The sequence below is a fragment of the Kogia breviceps genome, chromosome 14 (genome assembly GCF_026419965.1).
Source record: "Kogia breviceps isolate mKogBre1 chromosome 14, mKogBre1 haplotype 1, whole genome shotgun sequence".
Taxonomy (NCBI): domain Eukaryota; kingdom Metazoa; phylum Chordata; class Mammalia; order Artiodactyla; family Physeteridae; genus Kogia; species Kogia breviceps.
In genome coordinates this window covers 10571615-10589597 of record NC_081323.1, presented here as the reverse complement: position 1 = coordinate 10589597, position 17983 = coordinate 10571615, and the positions used below count along the sequence as shown (strand labels likewise).

Here is a 17983-nt window from a genome sequence, read left to right as displayed (position 1 = left end):
GCGTTGACATCAAATACCTTGGAAAAGCCCTTTTATTTCTAGCCTCTCTCGCTCTATCAGTTTCCAAAAGCTGAACAATTTGCTTATTAGGCTATCCATTTTGCTTCAGTTGGTAATAAGACATTCATAAAGGTACAGCAAGATTTTTATTGCAAAAACCAGTTTAGGTTTAAATGGCCTTGCACCTTTCTAAGGTATACTGATAACATTGTACATAAGCTGGAAAAATACCACAGAGAACGTGTCCTGGAAATGACTATGGACTTTCCCTCCTGCGTCCTCTTAGCTGGAGCACTTTGAAATCATGCCTTAAGGATTTTCAGGTTATATGCAGTTTTTGCCTTATATGCCAATTTTTGAACACAACTCCATTAATCTGTAATTCCACTAGGATTTAAGTTATAGTGAATGTGAATTTATTTTTTTATTTTTTTGCGGTACGCGGACCTCTCACCGCTGTGGCCTCTCGCGCTGCGGAGCACAGGCTCCGGACGCGCAGGCTCAGCGGCCACGGCTCACGGGCCCAGCCACTCCGCGGCATGTGGGATCTTCCCGGACCGGGGCGCGAACCCGTGTCCCCTGCATCGGCAGGCGGACTCCTAACCACTGCGCCACCAGGAGAGCCCTAAAGTTAATTTTTTAAAGTGGAGTAAGTTGATAGGAAGTAGCAGGGTGCAAAGAATTACCAAATGGAGATCCTCCTTTGGTGAAAGTTTGGATCCGTTTTTGAGCTAGCCTTCTAGTAGTAGTTGGCAGAAAACACTTTTCTAACTTGCCCGTCTAGTTTCTGTCAGCTGAGTCTTTCCCTAGACCACGTACGTCATGGTGGCCAGTTAATAACTGGTATGTTGGAACACATTTCAGAATGGTGAGAGCAGCGTCTTCCTTTTGTTTTCAGTCCTCCGGGGCTTTAGGAGTTTGAAATGTTCCTACATGGCACTTTGGTGAAACATGCCTGCAACTGGTGCCAGGCCAGTGAGCTACAGGGTGGGTGGGCAGTTAAGGGTCACAATGGGTTGAAAAGATCATCGCCTAAGGGAGGGGGTGCAGAAGGCTGACGGGCTGCTCTGTGGAATCCAGATTCAGTATGCTCTACCTAATCTCGCTCGCGAAAAGTAGATTTTTCCATCACTCAGGCTAAGTGGTTCTCCAGTTCGCATGGCGCAGAATCACCTGGAGATGATTTGGGGGCCCCATCTCAAGGTTTGGGTGCTGGTAGCCCACGTGTGGGGAACCACCCCTCTACATGGCAGTACTCACTTGGCAAAAGCAAGTTGAAAGGCTCCCAGCGAAGTGTTTCGGGTGGGGCATTCCCAGTCTTTGATAGATCATTTTCAAATCTGGCACTTATTTTGTTCCCTCCTGAAATTCTGTGCGTCTTCACAAGTGGGTAGGCATTTCGAGTAGACAGAAACACAGGCACAGGGGAGAAGAGGAGGCAGATCCTTTTTTACTTGGAATTTAAGAGGGGACAAAGCTGTTCGCTGAAGACCCTGTACTGCTCAATGACAGGAAACCAAAGGTGGGACAAGAAAATGCTTCAACGTGCTGAAAAGGGAGAGAAACCACAGTGCTACTCAACCTGAGTGTGGAACTCATGGCCACAGGAAATTCAAAGGGCAGAAAGTTCTCTGGAATTTTGTTTTTCCTTGTTAAAAAGCAAATCTACAGGATTATTCGATCTACAGTTATAGACCTTCTCTAATTAGAATATGGCAGACTGCCAGTTTTTATTTCCAGATTATTCCAAAACCAAACAGTAGCAACAGCATTTTTTAAAAATGGCTTTTATTGAGACACTTTTAGGGCTTCGGCAACATTGGAAATCTTCTTTATTTCCAGTTCTTAGGTGGCTAAACTTTTCCATATGCCAACACGGCCCACTCACACCACCTCAGCAAGGAAGCATACTCATCTCTACCTTTGTTCAAATGTCCAGCCTGGAACGTCCCCCCACCCCGCCCCACTATTTTGCACAAGTCTCACTAGTACTCCATGTAGGACTCATAAGCCCAGGCTAAATTCTTCCTACCTTTTAATTAGGCAGTCTAATTTCAAAACAAATGCGAGATAGCTTAAATGCAGCTGGTATTACTGTCCTCAAGGGAAAGAGACCTTCTCAATGCCAGTTTTTCTGATTGGGTAATCTGTAGCATCTTAACTTGGGGACATCCTGTCCTAAATGTTAGCTGGTGTCCACAGAATTTATAATCTGTATAATGGATTTAAAGTAGCTCCATGCCAGCCCCGAACGCCCTAAAGGTTCTAGTCTGTTTTTGTGCTTTCTCCTGTATTGTTTCTGAGAGGCACGACTTTACATCTTAGGGGAACGTTGGTCAAACCTTTATTCCTGGGTAGCAAAAGCACTAACAAGATGAACCTTCTGGGAAGTCTCAGAAATCATGGAAACTAGCCACTTGAGAACTCTTTAGGCCAATGTCCCTGAGAGGTGACTGACCAGCCTCTGCACGGATTGGAGCATCCATCCCATCACTGTCATAACTGCCAAAAACATCCGCCTAATTCTGCCTCTTTGTAACTTTCTGTTCTTTAGTACGGGGGGTGGGGGGCGGGGTTAGCTCTTGGGAATGCATGCATAGTAGACGCACCATACCAGCTCCTTGTATCTTGACAGCCCTCCAAACCTGTGATCTCCAAAGCCTTTTTCGTAACAGCAAGATGGTCGAGAGAGAGAGAGTTATAACGAAAGCAGAGAGTAGCTGACTGTTTGGTACAATTGTTCCCATTATAAGGTGAAAACAAACATTTACTTCATTTAGACAAAAGAACACCAGGGCATTAAGATTCTGCTTGCAAATGAATGCTCACTTATGTTTACATCCTTTTATCATCGATACATTTACATATATAAGCAGGCTCTGCTCCTTAACAAAAGGGGAACTGCTGTTTACTTTAGCAAGTAAAAAGGGAAAAAGACAAAAACCAAACCAAAGAGTTTGCAACAGGTGCCTTGAGAGAAAGCATTCCTTATGCCAATGGCAGAAAATCTTGGTCTTCCACAAGTTTCCTCAGTGGCTGTACCTGCATCTCTGACGAAAGAGAGCCATGGCATCAACTGGCACAAGACATAACGGACACACAGGACTGTAATGTGTAATAAAGCAAATATTTACATTAAGCACAATACAGCAATTTATTTAGATGCTTAAAATGAATACAAAGGGAAATAAAGATCACAAAATTATACATACTACAACAGTGTGTCATATATTAGATGGTATAAATGACTACACCAGGGTGGTGTTTAACTAAAGATAAAACTAAATATCCAAAAGGCAGCAGTCATTGGTTTGCTGCTTCAACACAACACACTTTCATACAGATCTAAAAGGTGTCAAAATTAGTAGCTGCAAAGTCAATTCTTGCATGTGATTTTTAGCTTAAAAGATTTCAGAAAACACCTGAAATACCAGTTTTTGTTTTTGTCAGCTGTAATGTCAAGGATATTCAGAACAAGAAAAATTCTATAATACAAGAGAGTCCAGATATATATCTTATGTGGCTGGCCTCTGCTGCGAGATTGTACAAGGTTATGTGCAAAAACTAAGTCTGTCCCGAAGTCCACACTAGCGTAGTTTCAGGCTTTTGCTAGGTCAACTAGATACAGCGCTTATTAACACAGCAAGGGCAACACTAAAAAAAGAAACAAATCTATGATGGGTACACAATAACAATATCATAAGCATCACTTGAATAGGTCTAAAAGACTGTACAAATATACATTTCAACTATTCAGAATGAATACATGAAAAAAAATCAATTTCCCCAAAGTCTACTATACACATTGGACTGGTAGCTTGTATGTTGGCCCTGCACTACCGTCTGCATCAAGAGAACGCTTCTCAAGGGCGTCCAGCCAAACACTTTACAGAGGGAGAGAAATGTTGAGAAGGCAGATAAAATAAACCTCTGCTTTTTCTCATGTGCGTTCATGAGCCCCCAACTTACTGGTTTTTCACATTTAGTTACTGTGCCTGTCACAGCACGTTCTAAAGCAAGATCAGCCAATCGTGTGTCATAGACTTAGAAATAACCACTTGGATCGGAGTGGCCGCATGTCCCCACAGCCTGATGAGCCAGCACTCAAAAGGCAGTACCAGTTCGAATACAGCTTTGCAGTCACACTGAAAGGAGAACAGAGTTCCAGGCTGCAGCACTTGTCACCAATGCCAGAGACTCCAGCCCTCAGGCCTGCTGGCTGCTCAGTTTAACTCCGGTCAAGCTGCCATGCATGGGCTCAGCCACCCCATCAGTCACGTTGTCAAACTGCTCCCCGTCCTCACTGTCCATTGTGCTATTCTGCCACTCAATCTGCGGGCTGGATAAGCGCTCAGCATTTTCAGTTGCGTTCTTCCACTGTGACTGGTCCTTGGACCAAAACCCTTCAACTTTTCCATAGGAACTATTCTTCCATTTCAACTGCTCTCTGTCACCTTGCACGGTAGCCTTTTTTTTGGCAGCTGGCTTACTGCTCCTTGCATCTTCACTCTGGGAAGACTCATCGGACCAGGTTCCTGTTTTCACCTCACACGTGTTGTCCTCGAAGTCTGACACTTGTTGGGAACCAGGGCCGCTCTCAGATGGAGAGGCGCCATCTTTCCATTCAACAACATCATCTTGGTCCACCTCACTATCAGAGGCATCATGCATTAGTTTGGTTGGTTCCTCAGTCAAATGAATAGTTTCGTATTTTGAACCATCCTCCTCTTTTTGGTCTAGCTTCTCAGACTCTAAAGCATCCTCAGAAATTACCTTCTGTATGTGTTCCTCTGGGTTATCGTTAGGGATTTTAGGCTCAACTTCAAAAACAGGGTCAAAAGGGCTATCACTTCCATTGGATTCTTCTTCCAAATTTTCAAAACTGTCTGAGGAACTGTCATCTTCTTTCCCAAGGTTGAGCTTTTTGTCAGCAGTTTTACTAGCATTGACTCTGGAATCCTTCTCATCATGATTTTCAAATAGCCACTCAGCATCAAAATCCATCTCATGCTTAACTTTGTTTAATTCTTTCATGTTGAAGCCCAGTAACACACCAGGCTTATACTTTTCACAGTCTCGGACACACTTCTTCCTCTTGTTACTAAAATGGGAAGCAATGTCACTCTTCCACAACCATAAACTGGCCGCCAGCTTCTCAATTTCTCTCCTGGTGGGATAGGGCTGCTTGTTGAAATACTTTGTTAGGAAGCTTTTTCTGGCTTCATAGGAATCGTCTTCATGACCCTTGGGGTCCAAAGCTAAAACAACAGGCTCCTCAGGCTTCTCCTCAAAGAAGCTGGGCGAATCGCTGTCATCATCTAGCTTCCGCTTTTTCAGCAAGGGAAATTCCATTTGCTCGTAAGTGCGCTTCACAGGTGCCAGGCCCGGTGACTGGTTAAGCCGAGAGGGTGCATTGGTCTTGTCTTGGCCATTCTGGGTCTTTCCAACACCCCTGCAGTGGACCAGATGCAGAGTGATAGTCGAGGCGGTCATGTTGCTGGTATACACGCCAAGGCAGTGGATGCATTTGTAGGTGAGCTTTTTCTCCACTGGGTGAACTGTCTGAATAACTTGGTGCCTCTCTCTTAAGTGATGTGCAAGTGCATCAGATATGGGTCCTTTTAGGATTGAAAAGCAAAGAGGGCAAAGGGTTTTCCCGACATCCTTTTTATAGGGCACTGCAGCTTGAGGTGAACTTTTAACAGGAATATCTGCCTTTTCCTGAACTTTTGGCTGTGGCTTTGGAGGGACTGGAGGGTTATTTTGGGCATGGTAAGCAACAGATTCAGCAGGGGCATCCCTCAGGTTGTACGTAGTTACAAGGAGATGGATGTTAGTGTGACTGCCCTGCTGCAATGTCAAATCAAAACTCAGAGTAGAGTCTGTTTTAGGCCCCATCTCTTCATCAATGTGAACCATCCGCATGTGTGCCGCCATCTTTTCCACATCATTGAAAGTTGAACGGCAATATGGACAGGACAGACCATGAATTAACATATGGTTGAGCAGAGTGTCTGTGGGCAAATAGCGATTACAGTAGAGGCATTTGCTAGTAAAATTGTGTATTTTCATAATGTAGTTGGCTACTGCTGGGACTTTCTCAGCTTTATGTTCTTTTTCGAAGTGCACACTGTAGACATTTTCAGGAAAAAGCTCATTACAGATTGTACATATTTTCCACTTCTGAGTTGAGGAAGTATTGGGTGGGGGAGGGCCAGTGGCAGCTGCAGTAGGTTTGGAACTGGACTGACCTAATACTCTGGATGCCTGTGACTGGGAGAGGGAAGGAGACTTTAACTGGCCCGATGACAGAGACGAGGCATTTGGAGACTGCAGCGAGTATCTTGCCGGTGCCTGGGTCCTCTGCTCTGACCCAAGTCCATAAGATCTTCCATTTCCACTTGGAAGTAACTGCTTCACAGACTGAGACTGTTGAGGGATGGAAACTGGTGCGTTGCCACCTAGACCCAGTCTCATTGACTGACCAACGCCATAGCCCTGGCCTACAGATTTGACTCCATAGTTGTTCTGCTGTAGGTGAACATTGGACATCATGTTGACTCCTGTAGAATTTAAGTTAGGCTTTGGTATTGAGAGTCGATTCACCATCTGCTGTGATGGTAAAGACCGGACGTTTCCAGAAGCGAGGGAACCAATTCTTGATTGGAGTCCCATGCCCTTCTTGTCTTGAGGTTTGGGAGCAATCAGCATCAAGGGTTTGGATCGGGGAACCACCACATTTGTGTGCCCAATCATGGCAGTGACCTGATAGCCTATGCGTTCATGGTCTTCAATGACATGCTGTACCAAAGCTTCGTAGGACTTTGGCATGAAAAGGCATCGCTTGCAGTGAATACTACTTTCTTCCCGGGCATTTGTGCCTAAGGGGACTGCACCATTGAGTGATTTTTCTCCTGCCTTTGCTATGTAAGGTGCTGCCACATGCTGAAAATGTTCCCTGTAAATGTGCTTCCTAACTATTTCATAAAGAGGATCTCGGTAAGTGCACTTCTTACAGTAATAAACAGCTTGCTCTACACTGTCAGCCTGCTTAGGTTTAAGGCCATCGCTTTTGCTTTTATCTTTGAAAGTGCTGAGGCTGCTACTTGGTGTGCTGGCGTTTGGAGCATGAAATATTTTAATGTGTGTTTCCAAAGTCTTTTTGTCTGCATTGAAGGTACAGTAGGGGCAATTAAGGAGAATCCTATTTTCAAAGTCTTCACTATGGACATTCCGGAAATGACTTTTGTAGGCAGAGAAAAATTTTGAAGAAAATGGGCAAGCACTGCAGCAAAAAGGTTTTGTCCGATAGTCCTAAAGAAAAGACAAAAGCTGGAATCAGAATGCCACTTCAGATAAGCAGTAACAGGTTTTAGGCTTTTTTCCCCCCAGACAGTCTTTAAGAGACATAATGCTATTTTTAGAACTGAAACTCTATAATGCACTGAGATTTGAGTATCATTTTTTTCCTTTTGCAAAATGCAAAATAAATTTATAAAATATTCAAATGAGAAAGCAGCTTTAAACTAAACACTTGTTTTGGCATTGCAGTGTAAATAAAAATTCCATTCAAAGTTCTTCCTCAGTGTTTTTAGAAAAGACCAGAGTCACATTTGCTCATTGGTTTTCGAGAAACCAAAGACAAATGGCTTCAAGATAAACATTTTAGTGAGAAAGGATAAGAATAAGCTGGGTGAAATCACGACAATTACTCTGTGGATTGGTAAGTTGCTGAAGGCTTCAGATTCACTATATAGTAAAACTCAGGGCCCAGAGTGTTGTAGTGCAATTAGGCAAAATATGATAGAGAGACACACCTTTGATCCTCCCCATCATGGAATCATTTTCATAGAGAAAAAGGCTCATCTTCAAAAATCTCAAACATTTCCCCCCTCTGATCAAAGTAGAGTATAGTATTCAGGTTTCACTGAGATCAAAAAACTAATGATTTGAAAAGGCGGCTTTCTTCTACAAGCCATGCTATTCCTTCTTAAGCAAGACCAACTTCAAAAGAAGTAATGAAGTGACAGCTGCTTTGATTCAAATTAAGAAATTAAATAAAAATTTTCTACAGACTGTGAGGAAAGCAAGGTGTTAAGCCAATAAAAAAGAAAAGCATTGCAGAATATACTGGTATTAAAGAGCAACTTACAGAACCATGCTCATTAACATCTGTGTAGTTGGTCCTTTGAAGATAGGTGAAACACAAGTTTGGTGAGAGGTGATCTTTTTTTCCCCTAGAGACCTAAGAAACCTACCTTGTTTCAGATACCAATTCGAACAAAAATGAAATACTCTGTTTTTCCTTAAAGCTCAACCCTTCTTTAGTATTTGTAAAACTGAATTAAGTAAGTGATGTGTCCCACTGGAAAGCTTTCATACTTGAGGACTGCTGGTTAATACCCTTTCTTGGGGTATTACTAAGAAAGAAACAGATGACTACAAAATTATCAAATTTCTGAGGTGAGGTGGATTTTAAAAGTACTGATTCCCTGCCAAGTATATTCCAACAGATGAAAAGATCAATAATCCAGAATTACTACACTCACTTGAAATAAACAGTGGTACAGTTTGAATTGATAATCACTTCTCCCTGTGGGAAAAAACATAACCTATAACTCCATTTTTTTTTTTTTTGGTAGTACGCAGGCCTCTCACTGTTGTGGCCTCTCCCGTTGTGGAGCACAGGCTCCGGACGCGCAGGCTCAGCGGCCATGACTCACAGGCCCAGCCGCTCCGCGGCATGTGGGACCTTCCCAGACCGGGGCACGAACCCGTGTCCCCTGCATCGGCAGGCGGACTCTCAACCACTGCACCACCAGGGAAGCCCATATAACTCCATTTTTGTTATATCATCACCTATTGATATTTGCCGGCATGGCTGGTGCCCTTGATTACCTAATACTGTTTTTAATTCCAATTTGTAAAAATTAAGCTGCACCACTCTGCCATCCTACAGAGCCACCTGTCGCATCCCCCCCATGCTGGCTTAGGCTACCCGGAGAGGTTGGGTGACAACACACATGAGTAAGAAAACGTAAATGGAAGCAAGAGCCCTCTGTCTTCCTTTCTCTAGAAAAAACAAGGATTGTAACACAGAAAAATGATGGATACCCTAGGTGAACAGAATGCTGGAGGGAACATTTTAGAATTAGAAGAACCAAAAAACTTCTGACAGGGGTTACGGGAGGAGAGGGGAATGCTGATATACAGTGAGCTTCACAACTTTTTCTGTTGTTGTTGTTGTTGTTTTGTGATACGCAGGCCTCTCACTGCTGTGGCCTCTCCCGTTGCAGAACATAGGCTCCAGACGCACAGACTCCGTGGCCATGGCACACGGGCCCAGCCACTCCGCGGCACGTGGGATCCTCCCAGACCGGGGCACGAACCCGTGTCCCCTGCATCGGCAGGCGGACTCTCAACCACTGCGCCACCAGGGAAGCCTGCTTCACAACTTTTAAGTAACAAACTTTCCTATTCTTCTTACACTTGAAGTTTCAGTACAATGACAAAAAAAAGACCAAAAGTTTTTCCTAGTTTTCCCTACCTCTTAGGAAAATATGAAACAATCAGTTTCAACACTTTCCACGTTAGGTTGTTGCCTACAAACAATGTAATACCATGACAGATGTAGAACTGAAAAGGGAGGATGCTTTTTGGGGAAGTCTCCTGTGCCACTTACCTGGTTTTTTGTAAGTGAAGGGTCCCATAGTCCTACATCCTCCCATGTAGTGTTTTTCAAATAAAAGTCATTAGGTTCAAACTGTTTAAAATCCTAGAAAACAGTGAAAGAAGTTTCAAAAACATTGTATCAACTCTAGCTCAACTTTACATATAAATCCCATCTCTTAACTAGGGTTGGGGAGATGCATAGGAAAATCAACACCACTGAGAACTAAACTAGGATCGATAAAGCTCTTAGGAAATACAAAAGGGCATATGGATGTTACATTGAACTTTTAATATCAACTCAACATTCCTCTAATGGTCACCAGGTTTCCAAAGAAACCACTGAAGTTCTAACTAGGTAAAAAATTCAGCCACATATTAATACCAAAGCACCCTTTGTAAGAGTACTATAACTCATCAATTGTAATATTAGAATGGAGTATAAGAGAGCAACGTTCGCCTATAGTACTACAGATGAGATATTCTGGTTCCGTGCAAGAAAAGTCTTTTGTGGGAGATGGGGGTGGGGTGGGATTGGACTGGAACTAAAACTCAGGATTTCTGAACCCCAAAAGGAGGAAAGCTATTCAAAGAAAGCAAGTAGTATAGTATGTTAAAATTACACCCTTGTGTAAAAATTTGATCCCCTCCACCCTGAGACAGGAACATAGTTTTATGGTAAAATTCCTCTTGTTCCTAAAAGGGTCACACAGTTCAGTGTGGAAAATCAAGTACACATGTATTCCAGATTATGCAGTGGCTGCAATAATGGGAGGAACAAAAGTGCAGGAGACAAAAGGTACCTTTAACATTTGCATTATTTATTGTGAAGATTACCCACTGCATGGGAAGTAAATGGACTGTTTCATCAGGCAGATCTACCTGAACCTGAGGGACTGAACTGCCACACTAGGGACGACATAACTAGAGAAACCCAATTTTGAGAAGCTTCAGTCTTCATGATATACCCCTAAAGTGGGATTAATAGGAACCAGGAAAAGAAAACCTGTTGCATGAAGGAAATTGCTTTTTTACTTTCAATTCCATCCAAACATTTACTGAGTGCCTGTTACATGCCCAGCACTGTGCTAAGTGCTGAGGATACAAAGATGGACAAGGTAGTTAAGGTCCCTGGCCAGCTGGAACTTAAAAGGCTAGTGGGGAAAATAGCTTTAAACATTTCTTTCCAATCAGAGGTTGTTGATCAACTAACCACAAGACCTGGAGTAATGAGATCTAGAAGAGGAGACCACTGCACTGGCTATCCCACAGGGCTGTTAATAAAGCTCCTAGAATAAAAAGGCTAGAAACACAGTTTGTAAAGTCCAAACTGTTACCTAGGGGAAGATAATAGTCTACGATGGGTCAAAAGGGCCAACAAATGCTCAAACCCCGAGGAAAGAGACAACAAGCACCCAAACCACCACGCCTCAACAATCAGAAGGTCAATCAGAACATTCAGGCATATCAGAATGAGAAAAGGCTCTGGAGTCTCACAGACAGACCCTGCCACATGCTCAGCTGTGAGGTGGACCTATTTCTTTACTGGTTCTTCATCTGTAAACTGGAGATAAGAATTCCTATATCCCCCCAGGGGTTGTTTTAAGGATTTGAATTTAGAGACCATTTTAAAGCACCTAGTAAAAAAATGACTGACGTGGTACGTCTTCAGTGGTAAATGCTTTTGCTCCAGGATGCAAAGATGAAAAAGCCCATTTTAGGGAGAAGGGAACAGTTAGGATATTTGAGAAAGCTCAGGCAAAGGTAACGCTGCAGTTAAAATACAGAATCACCCCTAAGAATTAACGATCCTGGCCACTGACACAAAGTAATGGATCCGAAGCTGAGTCATGTTAAAATTAAAAAATGACATGCTACTTACTTCTATGTGTTCTTTACAGTATTCCAACCCAATGTCACTAAGTATTTTTTTCACAGTTTTCCGGGCTTTTCTTAAACTGCCAAGATTGTTGACAGGAAGTTGGAACATAGTTTCTATTGGAAAAAAAAATTTAAGTCAAGTCAAAACATGTACAACTTGTGATATTTACTAATTCCACTGATGGTAGGATCACAAACCCTGGCCCAGTCTGACAAAAAAGGTGAGTAGATATCCTTATCCAGCATGTTCTGAATACTTAAAGCAGGCAGGCAACATAAGTACTCTCTGATCTTTTCTATTTTTAACAGGACATTTTATATCACAGGTAATATGAATCTAATGTGGCACAATTCTGATTAGACTTTTAAAAAATTAGTTTGGTGATGAGCTTATTAAAGTTGAGAATGAGGTTTATATACCAACCGATTACTTTAAAATCAAATGTGAGTGCTTTTCTCCTTGTGATGTTGAACCTCTGAAAACAGAAAAATGTTCACCATTTCAGCATCATTACCACATAATTTTGAGTGCCAGGGGAAGTAAGCTTCTGTTGTCTGAGAGCTACCCTTCGTATTGCTGTGGTAACCTTAAGTTTCTGCACACCACCCAAACAAAAGACAAGACTGGCTGTGTAACTTGCCCCCGCAGCCAGCACCACACCTGGACAAAGGCACTCACTAATGCCACGGAATGAATGCTGAGACGGGGCAAGCCAGGCACTCAGCATCAGAGCAAATAATAACTGTTACAGACTTTGGGGGGTCCCTTTTGAAAAATGAAAAGCTTATGTGTGTATGGGGGAACTGAAAAATCATTTAAATGACCCAATACGTTAAAGTAGAAATTTAGACCCACTTTCCCAAGTTCCTTAAAAACAAAGGTTAAGAAAATAAAATTAATAAAACTTGGGCAGCTGAGAATTTGTATGGCTTCCAATGTGACCATAAATGTTTCCTACAAAATAGTGTAAAAACTAATCATCGACTTAATAATCCAAATAAATTTTGCAGGATATAAAGTAGTTCTAAAAATCAAAAACAGGCAGAAACAAAAGCCAATGCACCTGGATTTAAAATTTAGTATTCAATACATGCAAATCTCATTTTCTAATTAATCAAGGCTGTCACTCTATAATACCACTACCATCTGTAAACCACAATCATAAAGTCAATACACATGTAATAAGATATCATGTTACCTCACTTATTATTCAAATCCAAACATCAATATTAACTATGAAAAATGGAAAAAAAAAATGAAGCCTACCAAAAAATCCCAGCAACTTCTAGAAATTCTAAATCTGGATATGTTACCAGAACTTAGTATACCTGAGGCCAAAAGATGAATGCAGTTCTCCTCTTCCATCCTCAGGATGGAACTCCTAGTTATGAAGCACGACTATGGTGTCCTCTGCACTCTCTGCCATCTAATAATCTGTGTATCATTTAGCTAATAGACTTAGAAGTCAGTTCTGATACAAATTAGTGTGCATTCAAGGCCAAATCCATTATTCCTTGTGGAAATTTTATTGCTAAATTGTTCTGAATTTGACGGTTAAAAAAAAATCAGTTGCTTAATAAACGGATTAAAAAGAAAAAAACTAGGTTCGCACAAACTAGGTCATTTAGAGAGAACCACCTGATAGAAAAATGTTTCAGAAATAAAAGAAAAGTGTTCCAGAAATACAGGAAGTGTTATAGGCTAATTCTGAAGAGACCAGGCATCAAAATGAATGTTCATAAACACCCAATTCTGAAAAGAGACATTTTGTTTCTCCATTCATTTTATCAACTCTCCATGGGTCAAAATCCAGTTCTTCTGGAACATCCCGTGTGAATCCTGTTTTACTTCAGAGCACAGACGTGCCCCAGAGGCAGCCCTTTCTGGCTTTCCCTGCCTCCTGGATGAGCACAGAAAAACACACACACACACAGAGATTTGGAAATGCAGCCCCCCCTTCTATACAGAAAACATGCTAGGGAGCCAAGCTGCAGCTCAGGATAAAGGAAAACCCAGTTTCCTATGGAAAATACCAGGTGTTCTAAGTGCCCACCCACAGCTAACAAAGTTGTTTCAAGACCTCCAAGTGAAGCACCTCGCTGCTTCGTTGTATCCAATTTATCCACCTACGGTTCTGAAAAAGTAAGAATATGCTCTAAGGGAGCTTAGTTACAAAAAACTTATTTATGGAAGGTGATATTTCAGCAACAGAATAAATCTTGAGTTTACTTATTTGAGTTAAACAGGCTTATAAATAAAAGTGACATTGCTTATTAGAAAACGCTACAAGAAAGTTATTTGTTCTATGATTAGCTAGCAAGAATCCAAGTTAAAGTTTACATCGGGACTTCCCTGGCAGTCCAGTAGTTAAGAATCCACGCTTCTGCTGCAGGGGGTGCGGGTTCGATCCCTGGTTGGGGAACTAAGGTCCCGCATGCCATGCAGTGAGGCCAAAAAAAAAAAGAGAGAGAGAAAGTTTACATTGAAAAATGTAGAATATTCTGAGTTAAGGTTATAACTGTCTTCATAAGCAGATTTCTGACATTTCTAATGACCTTGGGAATTCTATCATCTGCCCCTTTCCCCAGATGGAGGTACCCTCCACGGAAGCTATTTCCAAGATTTAGTCCATCTGGAGCTAGAATAACACATTCATATGTGTTAGCATCCTCAAAAGCACTTAGAGATTCTTCTGGTTTTTCGCTTATTAAATAAAACACTTCTCTCAGTATATAAAGCAGGTATGTAGTATAGGAATATAATAAGCAAAGAAGGCTCCCTCCTACTCCCACCCTCCATTCCATGCCTGTAACAAGCCAAACGTTCCTTGTAAGAGTCTCCAACAAACTATTATCAGTTAATGTTAGAATCATTATGGGTGATAAGAAAAAGAACTGAAGGGCCCTATGTTGTTGTTGTTGTTTTTTTCAGCCCACCACCTGCTGTTTAGAAACAACTTCAAATCAACAGCTGCCTTCAGGGTTCATTGATGTTATCTATCTGATTCTTGGGGCCCACACCTTCCTATTTACTCAACTGAGGGGTAAGGACAGTAAATAGGAAGTTGACTGCCTGAGATTAAGAGGTGTTCCTCACTTTTGAATAGGAAGAGATGAAAACAAATTCTTACAATCATTACTCTTAGGGAGGAAGATGTCTTACAATAATGTCAAAAATTGTCTAGAGATGGGCATTGAAAGGAATGCAGAAGGACGGGATTACTTTTCCACATTTGTCCCCAGTGGCTAAACCTTTCTCTTGAGCCTCCCTGGCTATCAGGATGGCCATTTTGACGAGGTCAGCACCATTTCCCAATACCAAGGAGAGCTCCCTTCAGCCAAACCATAAACTTCTCAGCTCATGGCATAAAAAAGGGAAAAACATCCAAATTAATAGAACGAAACCACTGTTCATCAATCATTTTTGGAGCACCCTGCCCATTAATGTGCTAGAAACAGAAAGTTGAACAGGACACAGCTCTTCCCCTTGAACAGTCCATCGCTTCTGGGGTATACAGCAGGCACTGGGTCACTGGACTAAAGATGCTTGCTTCTCCCTTCCCAACTTCCTCTTGGAGCCACTCCTGCCTCAGTGGAGATCCTGTCAGTTAAGAGGCCCTTCCTCCACTGCACATACGACACAGGTTAACCAATCAGTGTTCTATCTCTGCAGACACTGGTTAGTACAGACCTGGACATGTGCCCCAAACAGGGCGGACCGTGATGATGCGCAAAGCACGGAAAGGGAAACACTCCTGTTGATACTGCTTAAGGTCCTCAATCTAGCTGTGCCTGAAAGACAGCCCCCTTGAACCATCCCTCCCCCAAACTTTTCATAAACAAGAACAAGAACACATGATCATTATGATCATTTTTGCTCAAGTTTGGTTCATGTTACTTGCAACCAAAAGTTCTGGTAGACCCACTGGGTAGTGGGACAGAGAAGAGGAAGTGAAGTGAATAAGTAAGGGAAGATGGGGAATTTTATGCAAAACAATTATTCTTATGAATTGGGACTATAGTAGGAATAGGAATTTGTCAGGGAGATATGTATTATTCTGAAAGAGGCGTTGGCCCATCGTTTCATTAATCAAAAACACTGTATGGAAAGAGTAAAACATTTTGTAAATTCTAAAAGATTTTGGGGAAAGCTCAAACCCATTAATAATGGAGTTAACGTCTGCGTTTTATTAACTGAAGTTAAGTAACTTTTGGTTAAGCATATGCTACCTGATGAACTAGACTTAAATTATTGATTTTTGAGAATGATTTAAATTCACTGTTGAATAATTCAGCCACACTCCGTATCAATCTGCAAATTATACCCACACCTACTAATTAGGGCCAAAATATTGAAGTTTTACCAATAATCCCGGCCAAATTCCCACTCAGAAAGCAATTCCTTCCTCAGAAAGCAAGAGTCAGATGGCTGAAATGAAAATCTGAGATCTGTAGCCATGATGACCTAAAACCCATAAATTATAACAATACGTAAGACTGATCAAATACATGTACCTCTTTTCTCACCAAATACGAAAAGCAAAAGTACTCCTTTACACCAAGTACAAAAAGGGTAAATAAAGGCAGAGAGAACCTGTCTCACGAGGAAATATCTACAGACCGAATCTGTATAGGAGGACTGTACAAGGATGATGATACAACATCAATGACTGTGAACTTCATTTAGCCAAAGAGGTCATTAACTGAGAAACGTAATTATAATCATTTATGAAACCAGAGCTCTGCCAAAAGGCTTGGATCTAGTCAGGGGCTGTACTCAGGCTCATCTGGGTCAGGAAGATGGAGGGGAACCCAACAGATGCCGGGACTAGTTTAGCAGGCTTAAGGCAAGATTTGCAGGACCTAATGTACCAATAGTCGGTGGGGCTTGTCTGTGTATCGCAGTCCCTCTGCAAAGCCACCATATCAAGGATGGCATCATTTAGTCCCTGTTTTTAGGGGAAGAAAAGTATTTATAACTGTGCCATCAGAAAGTAAAAACAACACAACAAAAAGAACCCCCATAAAACCCAACCTTAAACCTTTGACTAGGCACAGATATTCAAGCCAGGAGAAAAAAAAAAAAAAAGCCTCCAAATCAAACTTCTACAGATATTTTAAATGACTCCAAGTATGGATCTAGCATGGCATTTTCCAGTATACAAATTCTTCATGTTTTTACGTGCATTCTTGTATGTTTCAAGTTCCTAATAAGAACATATGGTGCTAATTTAACATGCCAGTAAATATGCTGGTAAATATGATAGTGTGTCCCAGTTTCCATCACCTGCAGGCATAACCCTGCTACTTTCTAATATTTGGGAACTGAAATTTGAACATATACCAGAATGACAACTACTGCATCAGTTATACTGTGAATGCAAATCTAGAATTTTCACAGAAAAAACATTTCTAACACTGTACTGAGAGCTAGACCAGGACAGATACTTCTTCCTGCTAAAACCTAAACACAAGTTACTTAGACTAAACCAGTGGTTTCCACCACCCCACCTGACCTTAAAAGGGGTGAAATCCTTGTTTTTAAAGAAATCTTAGTTGAAATATAAAAAAGATAAAAAGTGGAGGGAGGGGCACAGGTTGATGGAAAGAGGAAGGAGGAAAAGTTCTACGTTTCCAAGTATCTCCTTGAAATAGTTACTTGTCTAAACTAAGCTCATAATGCAAATTTATGCCAAGGTAGCAGACTACTGAAATGTAGAATCTGGACCTAGTGGACAGTCAACCAAAGCATGATGTTTGATGGCTACAGCAGAATTCCAATAGTTCACTGAAAATCTCCCCTAAATTAGTTTGATCAGAATATGGTTATAGGAAGCCCACAGTAAGCCTAACGATTAGAACATAGTTTATACCCTGTTGTTTTTTAAACATTTCTACATTAAAGCTGTGAAGAAAGATACAGCCTCTCTGGAAATACCTTTTGGTAGGGGGTGAGGGAGAATCAAAGGCTAGAAATGTTGCCATTAGTAGTGAAGAAAAAAGGCAGCAATATTTTCTAAGTTAATAAAAAATTAGGAAGACTTTCAAACTACTACAATATAAACAACTTCATTTTTGGTACATCATCAACCCAATTTAATATGTAAGAAATTCAGATCCTAAATACTTAAAACGATACTCCATTTAATGCTGGTGCAAGTATTTATATAATCCACACTGGGGTTTAAGAGTCAGATATTTGAAGTTCCTTTAAACCACTGATCTAACTAAAAATATTAAGTTATGCTATTTCCTAAGAGACACAGGCATTTTAAGAAGACTCTCAGGAAGAGAATCAAAGCATCAGTTACTTCATTGCTACCCATGATGGCACTTAAAAAAATCTGTGATATCTCTGTGGATTCTGAACCCATTAAGTTAAAAACTATTTAGGCAGAAAGAAAAAATCATTCCCATATTTCTGCTGTTTTCT

The 17983-nt window shown here is 41.4% G+C and overlaps 1 protein-coding gene across 3 annotated transcripts in view; it reads right to left on the bottom strand.

The window, feature by feature from the left end:
* Positions 1–1783: 1783 nt before the first annotated feature.
* Positions 1784–17983, bottom strand: part of ADNP (activity dependent neuroprotector homeobox) — a 31243-nt gene continuing 15043 nt past the window's right edge. For all 3 annotated transcript variants that reach the window (XM_059036483.2, XM_059036484.2, XM_067013627.1), the window contains 3 exons: positions 11552–11664; positions 9683–9775; positions 1784–7314 (listed from right to left, as the gene is read on the bottom strand). In XM_059036483.2, the coding sequence (XP_058892466.1) occupies positions 4207–7314; positions 9683–9775; positions 11552–11659 (3309 nt within the window). In that variant the 5' untranslated portion in view covers positions 11660–11664 and the 3' untranslated portion in view covers positions 1784–4206. The remainder of the gene's footprint in view (positions 7315–9682; positions 9776–11551; positions 11665–17983) is intronic.